Source organism: Hyla sarda, chromosome 4 (assembly GCF_029499605.1).
Source record: "Hyla sarda isolate aHylSar1 chromosome 4, aHylSar1.hap1, whole genome shotgun sequence".
NCBI lineage: Eukaryota > Metazoa > Chordata > Amphibia > Anura > Hylidae > Hyla > Hyla sarda.
Window position 1 is genome coordinate 393,619,233 of NC_079192.1, and position 14,914 is coordinate 393,634,146.

Here is a 14,914-nt window from a genome sequence, read left to right on the forward strand (position 1 = left end):
CTAGCTGTAGATAACGTTTTGGTAATGAGCAGAATCAGAATGTTGTCTAGAGTGTGGTAGTGGGGTGTGATGAGGGCAGATGTTGTTACCCTAGGGGCAGATGGCATTACCCCCTTGTATTCGTGACGCCAGGGCGTAGTTTATCCTCGATACCACCCGAAGGTATACTGCTGGATCCTGGGCTAAGCACGGGGGGGCAATAATGACTCCGACACCAAGTTACGGATAACGGTAGCTTTACTGAGGGTAGACAGATGATAAAGTCTATACCAGTGGTCTTCAACCTGCGGACCTCCAGATGTTGCAAAACTACAACTCCCAGCATGCCCGGACAGCCAACGGCTGTCCGGGCATGCTGGGAGTTGTAGTTTTGCAACATCTGGAGGTCCGCTGGTTGAAGACCACTGGTCTATACAGTTCAGCCAGGGCCCACAGAGGTGACCAGTGACTCAGAGACCTTAATGGGGTACTCCCATGGAAAACTATATTTTTTTTTTAATCAACTGGTGCCAGAAAGTTAAACAGATTTGTAAATTACTTCTATTTAAAAATCTTAATCCTTCCAGTACTTTTTAGGGGCTGTATACTACAGAGGAAATGCTTATCTTTTTAGATTTCTCTGATGTCATGACCACAGTGCTCTCTACTGACCTCTGCTGTCCATTTTAAGAACTGTCCAGAACAGGAGAAAATCCTCATAGCAAACATATGCTCCTCCGGACAGTACCTAAAATAGACAGCAGAGGTCAGCAGAGAGCACTGTAGTCGTGACATCAGAGAAATCTAAAAAGATAAGCATTTACTCTGTAGTATACAGCCCCTAAAAAGTACTGGAAGGATTAAGATTTTTAAATAAAAGTAATTTACAAATCTGTTTAACTTTCTGGCACCAGTTGATTTAAAAAAAAAAAAAAAAAAAATTTTCACTGTAGTACCCCTTTAACCTCTTAAGGACCCAGGACGTATGGGTACGTCCTGGGTCACGGTCCTGCGATATAACGTGGGGTCACACGGTGACCCCGCATCATATCGCGGCGGGCCCGGCGTCATAGTGAAGCGGGGACCCGCCTCTAATAGCGCGCGGCACTGATCGCTGTGCCGCGCGCTATTAACCCTTTAGCAGCGCGCTCAAAGCTGAGCCGCGCGGCTAAAAAACGAAAGTGAAAGTTGCCGGTTAGCTCAGGGAGCTGTTCGGGATCGCCGCGGTATAATCGCACCATCCCGAACAGCTGTAGCACAGGAGGAGGTCTTCTTACCTTCCTTCCTGCAGTCCGATCGCCGAATGAATGATTCAAGCCTGAGATCCAGGCTTGAGCATTCAATCGCCGAAAACCCTGATTGATCCATTCCTATGGAGATGGATCGATCAGTGTAAAAGATCAGTACATGCAATGTTATAGCCCCCCCCTATAGGAGCTATAATATTGCATAAGAAAAGTGTACAAAAATCATTAACCCTTTCAATTATCCCTTCCCCTAATAAAAGTTTAAATCACCCGGCATTTCCAAAAATGAAAAAAAAACATTATGTAAATAATAATAAAAATAAACATATGTGGTATCGCCGGGTGCGGAAATGTCCGAATTATAAAAATATACCGCTTTTTAAACCGCTCGTTCAATGGCGTACGCGCAAAAAAATTCCAAAGTCCAAAATAGCGCATTTTTGATCACTTTTTATACCATAAAAAAGTGAATAAAAAGTGATCAAAAAGTCTGATCAGAACAAAAATGGTACCGCTAAAAACTTCAGATCACGGCGCAAAAAATGAGTCCTTAAAGTGCCCTGAACACAGAAAAATAAAAAAGTTATAGGGGTCAAAAGATGACCATTTTAAACATATAAATTTTCCTGCATGTATTCAGGATTTTTTTCGGAAGTGATACAAATTCAAACCTATACAAGTAGGGTATCATTTTAACCGTATGGACCTACAGAATAAAAATAAGGTATCATTTTTGACAAAAAATTTACTGCGTAAAAACAAAAGCCCCCAAAAGCCCCCAAAACAAAAGCCCCCAAAAATAGTGTTTTTTCATCAATTTTTTTTCCCGTTTCACCGTAGATTTTTGGGTAAAATGACTAATGTCATTACAAAGTAGAATTAGTGACGCAAAAATTAAGCCATTATATATAATTTTAGGTGAACATTTTTAAGAGTTATGATTTTTTAAAGTTAAGGAGGAAAAATTGAAAATGAAAAAACGGAAAAAGCCCGGTTCCTTAAGGGGTTAAGGGCTTGCTGGGACTTGTAGTAGGACTAGACAATTTAATGCAGGCCACGCTGACTTGACAGTGCTGACTGTGACTGACTTGACTGATGACTGACAATCCTCAGACTGTGGCTACTTGTAGCTGTTTGTGGCTGCAGACTGGACTTGAAAGGGGGCCCAGGGGACACTATAGGGTGGCTGCCTGACAGGGCTGCAAGAGTATGGGGTAACACCACCCATACTGGGCCACCACATGCCCAGGATCAGAGGGAGGTGCACATAACTGAACGTCTAGTCTGAGACCTGTTAAAGGACAACTGCAGCGCAATATACACTTATCCCCTATCTACAAGATAGCTGATAAGTGTTTGATCGCGGGGGGTCCGACCGCTGGGACCCCCCACGATCTCCTGTACGGGGCCGCGGCTGTGCCGTGGCTCTCCCGTGCAGGGGGCGTGCCTGCCGCAGCATGACGTTGCGGCCGGCACGCCTCCTCCATACATCTCTATGGGAGAGGCGGGGAGGCAGTGTTCGTGCCTCCCCGTCTCCCCCATAGAACTGTATGGGGACGGGGAGGAGACGGGGCGTCACCGTCGACCTCTAGGTCGACGCTACGCGCCTTAGCGCTCACTATGAGCGCTAATGGCGGCGCCCCGTTAGGGAGATCTCGGGGGGGGGGGTGTCCCAGCGGTCGGACCCCCCGCGATCAAACACTTATCCTCTATCTTGTAGATAGTGGATAAGTATATATTGCGGTGCAGTTGTCCTTTAAGGGGTATTCTGGGGTCTATAAAAAGCATGGGGGAACCTGTATTTGGTGTCCCAGCACAACTGTTCCATATGCTACACCAAACGTATCTCAGGTGGCTGTAGTGTAAGGTTTATTGATCAGGAACCTATGTGTCTAAAGTGCTGAAGGTCTATGGGGAGATTTATGAAAACCTGTCCAGAGGAAAAGTTGCCCAGTTGCCCATAGCAACCAATCAAATCGCTTCTTTCATTTTTGTAATGAAAAATGAAAGAAGCGATCTGATTGGTTGTTATGGGCAACTCAGCAACTTTTCCTCTGGACAGGTTTTGATAAAACTCCCCCTGAGTTTCTACATTGCATATATGTATCTTCTTGTATTTCTGTGGTAAAATCTGCATACACTGAGATACTGCTGTATGTAGAGGTTAAAGGATAACTCTGGGATGTACAACTTATCTGCTATCCTAAGGATAGGGGATAAGTGTTAGATCGTGAGGGGGGGGGGGGGGTGTCCGACCGCTGGGGACCCCCCGCGATCTCCCGCATGGAGCCCCGGCTCCCTGCATGAAACAAGCGTTTTTGACCACACCACGAAGCTGCGGCTGACACGCCCCCTCCATGCAGTTCTATGACAGAGCTGAAGATTGCCGAAAGCAGCGCTCCGGCTCTGCCGTAGAACTGCATAGCAGGGTTTCATGCAGGGAGACGGGGGATAAGTGTTAAATCGCGGGGGGTCCGACCGCTGGGCCCCCTGCAATCTAACACTTATCCCCCTATCCTTAGGATTGGGGATAAGTTGTACATCCCGGAGTTATCCTTTAAGGTTTTGCTAAAACTGAGCAGAAAATGTTAAAAGAGCACTCGGTTTTTTATTTGCACATATCATGTACACTCACTACAGTACCATCTGTTTTATTCCAGCACAGCTGCATTCACGTTTTATTACTCTAATTTGGTCATGTGATTACAAGTCTGACTGTCCTTAGTTTTCAGTACCTTATGTGTGACAACAGGATATCAGTTCCGGGTCTGCCTCCCTGTGGACTACAGGATGACATCATCACCTATCAGATCCCCCTGCTAGCTCCCAGAAACCCCTACCCACCTCTCTCCGTGTTTACAATACGAGTTCACGTCATGGCGGCAACCGAGCTCACAGGCGCTGCACTTGTTAAAGTTTCCTTATTACGTAACTTATTACATTAAAGGGGCACTCTGGTAGAAAACATTTTTTTCATATCAACTGGCTCCATAAATTTAAACATATTTGTAAATTACTTTTATTAAAAAATCTTAATCCTTCCAGTACTTATCAGCTGCTGTACACTCCAGAGGATGTTGTGTAGTTCTTTTCTGTCTGACCACAGTGCTCTTTGCTGCCACCTGTCGGTGTCAGGAATTGTCCAGAGTAGGAGCAAATCCCCATAGCAAACCTCTCCTCCTCCAGACAGTTCCTGACACTGACAGAGGTGTCAGCAGAGAGCAGTGTGGTTACACTGGAAAAAACTACACAACTTCATCTGGAGCACACAGCAGCTGATAAATACTGGAATGATTAACTTTTTTTTCAATAGAAGTAATTTGCAAATTATGTTTAACCCTCTGGCATCAGTTGATTTGAAAAAAAAGTGCTTTCCACCGGAGTACCCCTTTAACCCCTTAATGACGCAGGACGGAAATGTATGTCATGGTGCGGGTGTACTTAACACACCAGGATGTACATTTAAGTCCTATACATAACCGCAAGCATAGGAGCGATGCTCGGGTCATGCGCGGCAGGTCCCGGCTGCTGACAGCAGCCTGGGACCCGCCAGTAATGGCTGATATCCGCGATCGTGCGGATGTACGCCATTAACCCCTCAGAGGCCGTGATCAATACAGATCATGGCATCTGCGTTGCGGTCACTAAAATGGATGATCGGATCGCCAGCAGCGCTGCCACAGAGATTTGATCATCCAGAATGGCAGCCGGAGGTCCCCTCACCTGCCTCTGCTGCCTTCCACGGGTCTTCTGCTCTGGTCCGAGATTGAGCAAGATGATCGATAACACTGATCAGTGCTATGTCCTATGCATAGCACTGAACAGTATTAGCAATCGAATGATTGATATAAATAGTCCCCTATGGGGACATAAAAAGTGTAAAACTAAAAGTTTAAAAGTAAAAAAATCATGGGACGTGCCCGCATGCAAATCCCAGCCCGTCACTCACCTCCCTGGTCTTCCTGTCCTTGCAGCCCCGAAACATGTTCCCCCACCTCCTAGGGCGCGCGCACGCCGGAGCTTTTACATTTAAAGGGCCTGTACTCATTTAATTAAGTGTTTACACCTGCACCCTGTCTTTAAGCATCAGCTCCTCCCTTTGTTCCCAGACAGATCTTTGTTGCCTTTGTGCCCTAGAGAAAGCTACTGTGTTTCTGTGTTCCTGATATCTGTGTACCAGATCCTTGTTCTGTTATCTGACCCTGCACCTGTTTCGCCTGCCCTGACCTACTGCTACCTTGACCACGTCTTGCCAGTTTCCTTCTGTGCCACACCACATCCCAGCAACGTGTGTGTACAGGTTGTGCCAGGGGTAGCAACCTGGGTGCTGTCTGCCACAGAAAAGACCATCCCACTTTACGGCGGACTCTGGTGAAGACCAGCGGCACCTTAGACTCCGCTACCTGGCACAGCTCACGTCATCATCCACACAGGCCTGGAGGATCCACCACCTGCCGTTATCGTAAATTGTCCTATTTTCCCCATTTAAAAAAAAAAAAAAAAAAAACATTTTACAAACATATTTGGTATCGCTACGTGCGTAAATATCTGAACTATTAATATATAATAATGAAACCGTACAGTGAACGGCGTAAACGTAAAAAAAAAGTCAAAAATTGCTGCTTTTTTAAAACATTTTATTCCCCCAAAAAATGTATATAAAATTTATTAAAAGTTTTATATATGCAAATATGGTATCAATAAAAAGTACAGATCATGGCGCAAAAAATGATCCCTCATACCACCGCTTATATGGAAAGATGAAAAAGTTATAGGTCTTCAAAACAGAGGGATTTTAAATGTACTAGTTTGGTTAAATAGAATAGAATAGTAATAGAAAAGTACGTTATCATGGGGATGATTTTAATCGTATTAACCCAAAGAATAAAGAACACATGTCATTTTTACCGTAAATTGTACGGCGTGAAAACAAAACCTTCCAAAATTTGCAAAATTGTGGTTTTCTTTTAAATTAACCAACACAAATAGTATTTTTTTTTGGTTGCGCCATACATTTTATGGTAAAGTGAGTGATGGCATTACAACGGACAACTGGTCGCGCAAAAAACAAGCCCTCATACTAGTCTGTGGATGAAAATATAAAAGAGTTATGATTTTTTGAAGGCGAGGAGGAAAAAACGAAAACATAAAAATAAAATTGTCCTTAACCCCTTAAGGACACATGACGTACTGGAACGTCATGTGTCCACTCCCGATCTATAACGCGGGGCCACGGCGGGGCCCCGCGTCATAGCGGGTCGGGCCCGGCCTCTAACAACGGCCGGGACCCGTGGCTAATAGCGCGCGGCATTGATCGCTGTGCCGCGCGCTATTAACCCTTTAGACGCGGCGTTCAAAGTTGAACGCCGCGTCTAAAGTGAAACCGAAAGCATGCCGGCTAGCTCAGTGGGCTGTTCGGGATAGCCGCGGTGAAATCGCGGCATCCCGAACAGCTGACAGGACAGCGGGAGGGCCCCTACCTGCCTCCTCGCTGTCCGATCGCCGAATGACAGCTCAGTGCCTGAGATCCAGGCATGAGCAGTCATGCGGCAGAATCATCGATCACTGGTTTCTTATGAGAAACCAGTGATCAATGTAAAAGATCAGTGTGTGCAGTGTTATAGGTCCCTATGGGACCTATAACACTGCAAAAAAAAAGTGCAAAAAAAAAGTGAATAAACATCATTTAACCCCTTCCCTATTAAAAGTTTGAATCACCCCCCTTTTCCCATAAAAGAAAAAACGCAGTGTAAATAAAAATAAAAATAAACATAAATGGTATCGCCGTGTGCGGAAATGTCCGAATTATAAAAATATATCGTTAATTAAACCGCACGGTCAATGGCGTGCGCGCAAAAAAATTCCAAAGTCCAAAATAGTGCATTTTTGGTCACTTTTTATATCATGAAAAAATGAATAAAAAGCGATCAATAAGTCCTATCAATGCAAAAATGATACCGTTAAAAACTTCAGATCACGGCGCAAAAAATGAGCCCTCATACCGCCCCATACACGGAAAAATAAAAAAGTTATAGGGGTCAGAAGATGACAATTTTAAACGTATAAATTTTTCTGCATGAAGTTATGATTTTTTCCAGAAGTGCGACAAATTCAAACCTGTATAAGTAGGGTATCATTTTAATCATATGGACCTACAGAATAAAGATAAGGTGTCATTTTTACCAAAAAATGTACTACGTAGAAACGGAAGCCCCCAAAAGTTACAAAATGGCGGTTTTTTTTTCAATTTTGTCTCACAATGATTTTTTTTCCCGTTTCACCGTAGATTTTTGGGCACAATGACTGACGTCATTACAAAGTAGAATTGGTGGTGCAAAAAATAAGCCATCATATGGATTTTTAGGTGCAAAATTGAAAGAGTTATGATTTTTTAAAGGCAAGGAGCAAAAAACGAAAATGCAAAAACGGAAAAACCCCCGGTCCTTAAGGGGTTAAAGGGATACTCCGGTGGAAAACTTTTTTTAAAATCAACTGGTGCCAGGAAGTTAAAACAGATTTGTAAATTACTTCTATTAAAAAAATATTAATCCTTCCAGTACTTATTAGCTGCTGAATACTACAGAGGAAATTATTTTCTTTTTGGAACACAATGCTCTCTGCTGACATCTCTGTCCATTTTAGGAACTGTCCAGAGCAGCATATGTTTGCTATGGGGATTTTCTCCTACTCTGGACAGTTCCTAAAATGGACAGAGATGTCAGCAGAGAGCACTGTGTTTGTGATGTCAGCAGAGAGCTCTGTGTTTCAAAAAGAAAACCATTCCCTCTGTAGTATTCAGCAGCTAATAAGTACTGGAAGGATTAAGATTTATTAATAGAAGTCATTTACAAATCTGTTTAACTTTCTGGCACCAGTTGATAAAAAAAAAAAAGTTTTCCACCGGACTACCCCTTTAAGGCCAAAATGGGCTGAGTCCTTAAGGGGTTAAAATTTCATTTTCAGTGTCAGGCCGTGTTTACGGGGACATTTATTTTGTCATACTGCCTTTAATTATCACCGCAATTTTACAGCTATTATCCAAAATAACGTAAAATTGCGGCGGAAATTAAACGTCCAATTTGGACACAGAAATGCGCCTATTGCGTTAACCACGCCCATTGCTAACAAGCACCTCCCCTTTTATAATCAGGTCATCCACCTAATTCTAAACTTTTTTTCTGACGAATATTTATCCCCCGGAATCCGACTACAAAGTAACAAAAGCCGAAACACACAAAATAAAATTCTATATTCTATCTATAGTGCTACGAGCTCACGCGATGCATGGCGGGAATCGTAGTTTTTCCGCCTCTTCCGCCCCTTAATACCGCGAGATAGCCGAAACTACAAATCCCACTGGCCAGCGGGCGCCAAGCTCGATCACGTGACGTCGTTTCGTCCAATCAGGTAAGAGCCCGGCCGGAAGAGGTCTTTGTGTGCGTTCCACGCTGTAAAAAAAAAAAGTGGCGGTGGTGGTTTGGTAGGAGACTCTCAGGGACATGTCGGAGAAGGCGCTGCGGGTGTGAGTATGGGCTGTGACCAGAGGGGGCGCTAGGGAGACCTGCCTGTATATAGATATGTATATACATTTCACTGTGTTTTGCATATTGAAACAGTATATGTAGTTTAGAGCCTGTAGCTCTCTGGTCTTCGCTGTTGGCTGTCCGGGCATGCTGGGATTTGTAGTTTAGCAACAGCTGGAGCGCCACAGGTTGGGAATCAGTGTAAGATGTGTGGGTTGTATGTAGAGATGAGCGAACTTACAGTAAATTCGATTCGTCACAAACTTCTCGGCTCGGCAGTTGATGACTTATCCTGCATAAATTTAGTTCAGCTTTCCGGTGCTCCGGTGGGCTGGAAAAGGTGGATACAGTCCTAGGAAAGAGTCTCCTAGGACTGTATCCACCTTTTCCAGCCCACGGGAGCACCTGAAAGCTGAACTCATTTATGCAGGAAAAGACATCAACTGCCGAGCCGAGAAGTTTGTGACGAATCTAATTTACTGTAAGTTTGCTCATCCCTAGTTGTATGCATAAGACCAGTGTTTTCCAGCTGGTGTGCTGTTGCACGACTCCGGGCATGCTGGGAGTAGTAGTTTTTCAACAACTGTAAGGAAAACACTGATAAGACTGTCACTATCTCCAAACTTTGGACCTTCAGCTGTTGCAAAACTACAACTCCCAGCATGCCCGGACAGCCGTTGGCTGTCCGGGCATGCTGGGAGTTGTAGTTTTGCAACAGTGTACAGTTTAAAGACCACTGGACTATCACGTCTTCTCTCCTTGACTTCTATTATTCCTATAGATCACAGCAGGGGGCGCCGTACGCCACATTACCATTATACAGTAATTGCCGGTACTGACTTGTGACTTCTTGTTTTCTCTCCTTACAGATTGGCCTGCGGCGACGTCTACGGGAAGTTTGACGTCCTGTTCAACCGGGTGCGCCAGATTCAGAAGAAGAGCGGACAGTTTGATGTAAGGAAATACACAGCTCGGCTAAGGGCCTGTGCATACTACGGAATTCCGCTTGAGACTGAATCCTGTTGATCTCATTGGGATTTTGTGGTTTGGTGCACGCCACCGCTTATGGCAGTTTTCCTGTCATCTGACTGTCTGGGGCCCCTAGAGGTGTTCCAAAAACCTAGAAGCAGCAGAAGTGGGAAAGTTACGTAATTTGCGTAACTCCTATTGACTTTAAAGGAGGTTGTGCAAACAACATAGCACCGTGAGCTACGCTGTTTACGCAACACCAGGAGTTACGTAAAAGGCGCTGCCTTTATCTGTGATGGGGGGAGAACGTTATCTGTGATGAGGGGGGGGGGGGGAACGTTATCTGTGATGGGGGGGGGAGAACGTTATCTGTGATGGGGGGGGGGGAGAACGTTATCTGTGATGAGGGGGGGGGGGAACGTTATCTGTGATGGGGGGGGGGGGAGAACGTTATCTGTGATGGGGGGGGGGGGAGAACGTTATCTGTGATGGGGGGGGGGGAGAACGTTATCTGTGATGGGGGGGGGGAGAACGTTATCTGTGATGGGGGGGGGGGGGAGAACGTTATCTGTGATGGGGGGGGGGGAGAACGTTATCTGTGATGGGGGGGGGGAGAACGTTATCTGTGATGGGGGGGGGGAGAACGTTATCTGTGATGGGGGGGGGAGAACGTTATCTGTGATGGGGGGGGGGGGAGAACGTTATCTGTGATGGGGGGGGGGGGAGAACGTTATCTGTGATGGGGGGGGGGGAGAGAACGTTATCTGTGATGGGGGGGGAGAGAACGTTATCTGTGATGGGGAGAGAATGTTATCTGTGATGGGGGGGAGAGAGAATGTTATCTGTGATGGGGGGAGAGAATGTTATCTGTGATGGGGGGAGAGAATGTTATCTGTGATGGGGGGAGAGAATGTTATCTGTGATGGGGGGAGAGAACGTTATCTGTGATGGGGGGAGAGAATGTTATCTGTGATGGGGGGAGAGAATGTTATCTGTGATGGGGGGAGAGAATGTTATCTGTGATGGGGGGAGAGAATGTTATCTGTGATGGGGGGAGAGAACGTTATCTGTGATGGGGGGGAGAGAACGTTATCTGTGATGGGGGGGAGAGAATGTTATCTGTCATGGGGGGGAGAGAACGTTATCTGTCATGGGGGGGAGAGAATGTTATGTGATGGGGGGAGAGAACGTTATCTGTGATGGGGGGGGAGAGAACGTTATCTGTGATGGGGGGGAGAGAACGTTATCTGTGATGGGGGGGGGGGGAGAGAACGTTATCTGTGATGGGGGGGGGGGGGAGAGAACGTTATCTGTGATGGGGGGGGGGGGAGAGAACGTTATCTGTGATGGGGGGGGGGGAGAGAACGTTATCTGTGATGGGGGGGAGAGAACGTTATCTGTCATGGGGGGAGAGAAAGTTATCTGTCATGGGGGGAGAGAACGTTATCTGTGATGGGGGGGGGGAGAGAACGTTATCTGTGATGGGGGAGAGAACGTTATCTGTGATGGGGGAGAGAACGTTATCTGTGATGGGGGAGAGAACGTTATCTGTGATGGGGGAGAGAACGTTATCTGTGATGGGGGAGAACGTAATCTGTGATGGGGGGGAGAGAGAACGTTATCTGTGATGGGGGGGGGAGAGAACGTTATCTGTGATGGGGAGAGAACGTTATCTGTGATGGAGGGAGAGAATGTTATCTGTGATGGGGGGGAGAGAATGTTATCTGTGATGGGGGGGAGAGAACGTTATCTGTGATGGGGGGGAGAGAACGTTATCTGTGATGGGGGGGAGAGAACGTTATCTGTGATGGGGGGGAGAGAATGTTATCTGTGATGGGGGGGAGAGAATGTTATCTGTGATGGGGGGGAGAGAATGTTATCTGTGATGGGGGGGAGAGAATGTTATCTGTGATGGGGGGAGAGAATGTTATCTGTGATGGGGGGGAGAGAATGTTATCTGTGATGGGGGGGAGAGAATGTTATCTGTGATGGGGGGGAGAGAATGTTATCTGTGATGGGGGGAGAGAATGTTATCTGTGATGGGGGGAGAGAATGTTATCTGTGATGGGGGGGAGAGAATGTTATCTGTGATGGGGGGAGAGAACGTTATCTGTGATGGGGGGAGAGAACGTTATCTGTGATGGGGGGAGAGAACGTTATCTGTGATGGGGGGAGAGAACGTTATCTGTGATGGGGGGGAGAGAACGTTATCTGTGATGGGGGGGAGAGAATGTTATCTGTGATGGGGGGAGAGAATGTTATCTGTGGGGGGGAGAGAATGTTATCTGTGATGGGGGGAGAGAACGTTATCTGTGATGGGGGGGAGAGAATGTTATCTGTGATGGGGGGGAGAGAACGTTATCTGTCATGGGGGGGAGAGAATGTTATCTGTGATGGGGGGGGGGGGGGAGAGAACGTTATCTGTGATGGGGGGGGGGGGGGAGAGAACGTTATCTGTGATGGGGGGGGGAGAGAACGTTATCTGTGATGGGGGGGGGGGGGAGAGAACGTTATCTGTGATGGGGGGGAGAGAACGTTATCTGTCATGGGGGGAGAGAAAGTTATCTGTCATGGGGGGAGAGAACGTTATCTGTGATGGGGGGGGGGAGAGAACGTTATCTGTGATGGGGAGAGAACGTTATCTGATGGGGAGAGAACGTTATCTGTGATGGGGGAGAGAACGTTATCTGTGATGGGGGAGAGAACGTTATCTGTGATGGGGGAGAACGTAATCTGTGATGGGGGGGAGAGAGAACGTTATCTGTGATGGGGGGGGAGAGAACGTTATCTGTGATGGGGGGGGAGAGAACGTTATCTGTGATGGGGGGGAGAGAATGTTATCTGTGATGGGCGGGGGAGAGTGTGTGTTATCTGTGATATGTGATTGACACTTTCTGGATCTCTGTACCATTAAAGGGGTAGTCCAGTGGTGAAAAACTTATCCCCTATCCTAAGGATTGGGGATAAGTTTGAGATTGCGGGGGGTCCGACCGCTGGAGCCCCCTGCGATCTCCTGTACGGAGCCCCGACAGCCCGCGAGAAGGGGGCCTGTCGACCTCCGCACAAAGCGGCGGCCGACACGCCCCCTCAATACATCTCTATGGCAGAGCCGGAGATTGCCGAAGGCAGCGCTTCGGCTCTGCCATAGAGTTGTATTGAGGGGGCGTGTCGGTCGCCACTTCGTGCTTCATGTAAATTTTTTCGGCATATGCCTTTCAGCTGTGGAAATCTCTGCTACTGCAGTTTTGTGGTGTACCCCGTGCTGCTGAATCCTATTGACAGCAATGGGATTCTGCTGCGCTGAATCTCCCAAGCGAAATTCCTCTGCGGCGATTCCATAATATGATCAGAGTGGCAGAATCCCATTAAAAACAATGGGACTCTGCTGCAAGCAGAATTCCTGTTTCTGAATGTTAAAAAGGCCTAGTATGGTATTAGTAGTAGAACTTTCCATGGCAACATCTTTACTATATAATTTTATTTTATTTTCCCTTATTACTGGTGATGGGTACACCTGAGAGCCAACTATTCTTAGTATTTATTTTGCCATTGGGGTCCTAAAGGTACAGGATCGATTTGTTGCACACGCTATAGTCCTAGTTCCCAGCAAAGGCATTACAAGCCCCTCTTTCTTTTATTTATTATAAATACTTTTATATCCATTGATGTTATAGATATTTTACTTCCTTTTTTGCAGTTGTTGTTATGTGTTGGGAGTTTTTTCGGAACTGGTCCAGAAAGTGACGCTCTATGGCAGGAATATAAGTCTGGGGCAAAGCAAGGTATGTAGTGTAATGTATATGGAAGCGGAAACCATGTATTGTGTATGCTACATAAATCTCCAATCCCCTTCAGGAGGGAAACCCCCCTTTTCTGGGGAACAATACCCTAACTTATAACCCAATTAAAATGTAACTTTTATTATTTGTTAAAATGTCCATAGAAAACGTGAAAATTAAATGTGGAGATTTTAAAACTTTCAGGAAATACAGGGTGTCTTATAGTAATTGCCCACTAGGTGGTGCTACAACGTTAGTTGTGGAGCTGTCCTATTTCCCACTATGCCGGTTCTCTACCGCTGCATAGTAGCTCCACACTTAGACACAAGCTGTATTCCTGTCTAAAATGTGTATAGATTGCTCTAACGTTTCGTTTGCGACCAAACTTCTTCAGAGAGCTGCCTTCAGAGAGCTGCCATGGGAGTCCCGCCGCTGGGGACTCCCGTGATCTTCCACGCCGCACCCCGTCAGCATCAGCCCCCGGAGCGTGCTCGCTCCGGGTCTGATTACTAGCGATCACAGGGACGGAGCATAGTGACGTCATGCTCCGCCCCGTGTGACGTCATGCTCCGCCCCATCAATGCAAGCCTACGGAGGGGGGCTGTCACGCCCCCGCCATAGGCTTGCATTGAGGGGGCGGAGCATAGTGATGTCACTATGCTCTGTCCCTGTGATCGCTGGTAATCAGACCCGGAGCGAGCACGCTCCGGGGGCTGATGCTAACGGGGTGCGGCATGGAAGATCACAGGGGTCCCCAGCGGCGGGACCCCCGCGGTCAGGCATCTTATCCCCTATCCTTTAGATAGGGGATACGATGTCTTAGCGCCAGAGTACCCCTTTAAGAGGTTAAAGGGGTTATCCGGCCAAAGACATCTTATCCCCTATCCAAAGGACTGGAGACGTGACGTGATGCTACGCCCCCTCATGACGTCTCGCCACGCCCCCTCCATTCATGTCTATGGGAGGGGCGTGGCGTGGCGTTACGTCACATCTCTAGTCCCGGAACGAAAGCGCTTTCTGAGACTTGAGATGCAGCCCAGCATAGAATGCAATTGCTGCACGAAGATAGTTAATTAATGGGTACTCCGGCAATAATACATCTTATCCGCTATCAAAGGATAGGGGATAAGATGTCTGATCGTGGGGGCCCTGCCGTTGGGACCCCCGCGATCAGACATCTTATCCCCTATCCTTTGCATAGGGGTTAAGATTTCTTTGGCTGGATAACCCCTTTAAAAAAAAACTTAGGCCGGATTCACACAGCGGGAAATGTGTGGAATGTCCTCACGGAAAACACGTGCAGACATTCCACACATTTTACTTATCTGGCGAGCGATAGGAAATGCGCTGTCACATAGATGACAGTCCATTTCCTTGCGAAATATCAAGAAATAAGACATGTCTATTCTTTCTGCGG

General features: G+C 46.7%; 2 protein-coding genes across 3 annotated transcripts in view; one reads left to right on the forward strand and one right to left on the reverse strand.

Annotated features, from left to right (window-relative positions):
* The window catches only part of LOC130367488 (troponin I, slow skeletal muscle-like), a 62,452-nt gene extending 53,925 nt beyond the window's left edge, over positions 1-8,527 (reverse strand). The window contains exon 1 of the mRNA XM_056569911.1: positions 8,504-8,527. Within this exon, the coding sequence (XP_056425886.1) occupies positions 8,504-8,512 (9 nt within the window). The 5' untranslated portion in view covers positions 8,513-8,527. The remainder of the gene's footprint in view (positions 1-8,503) is intronic.
* Positions 8,528-8,587: 60 nt separating this feature from the next.
* The window catches only part of CWF19L1 (CWF19 like cell cycle control factor 1), a 44,063-nt gene continuing 37,736 nt past the window's right edge, over positions 8,588-14,914 (forward strand). The window contains exons 1-3 of one of the 2 annotated variants that reach the window (XM_056517201.1): positions 8,588-8,633; positions 9,619-9,703; positions 13,416-13,500. Coding sequence is in view for 1 of the 2 variants with exons in the window: in XM_056517200.1 (XP_056373175.1) it covers positions 8,726-8,748; positions 9,619-9,703; positions 13,416-13,500 (193 nt within the window). In the remaining variant the exon portion in view is untranslated. The other variant, XM_056517200.1, reaches the window with a different exon arrangement.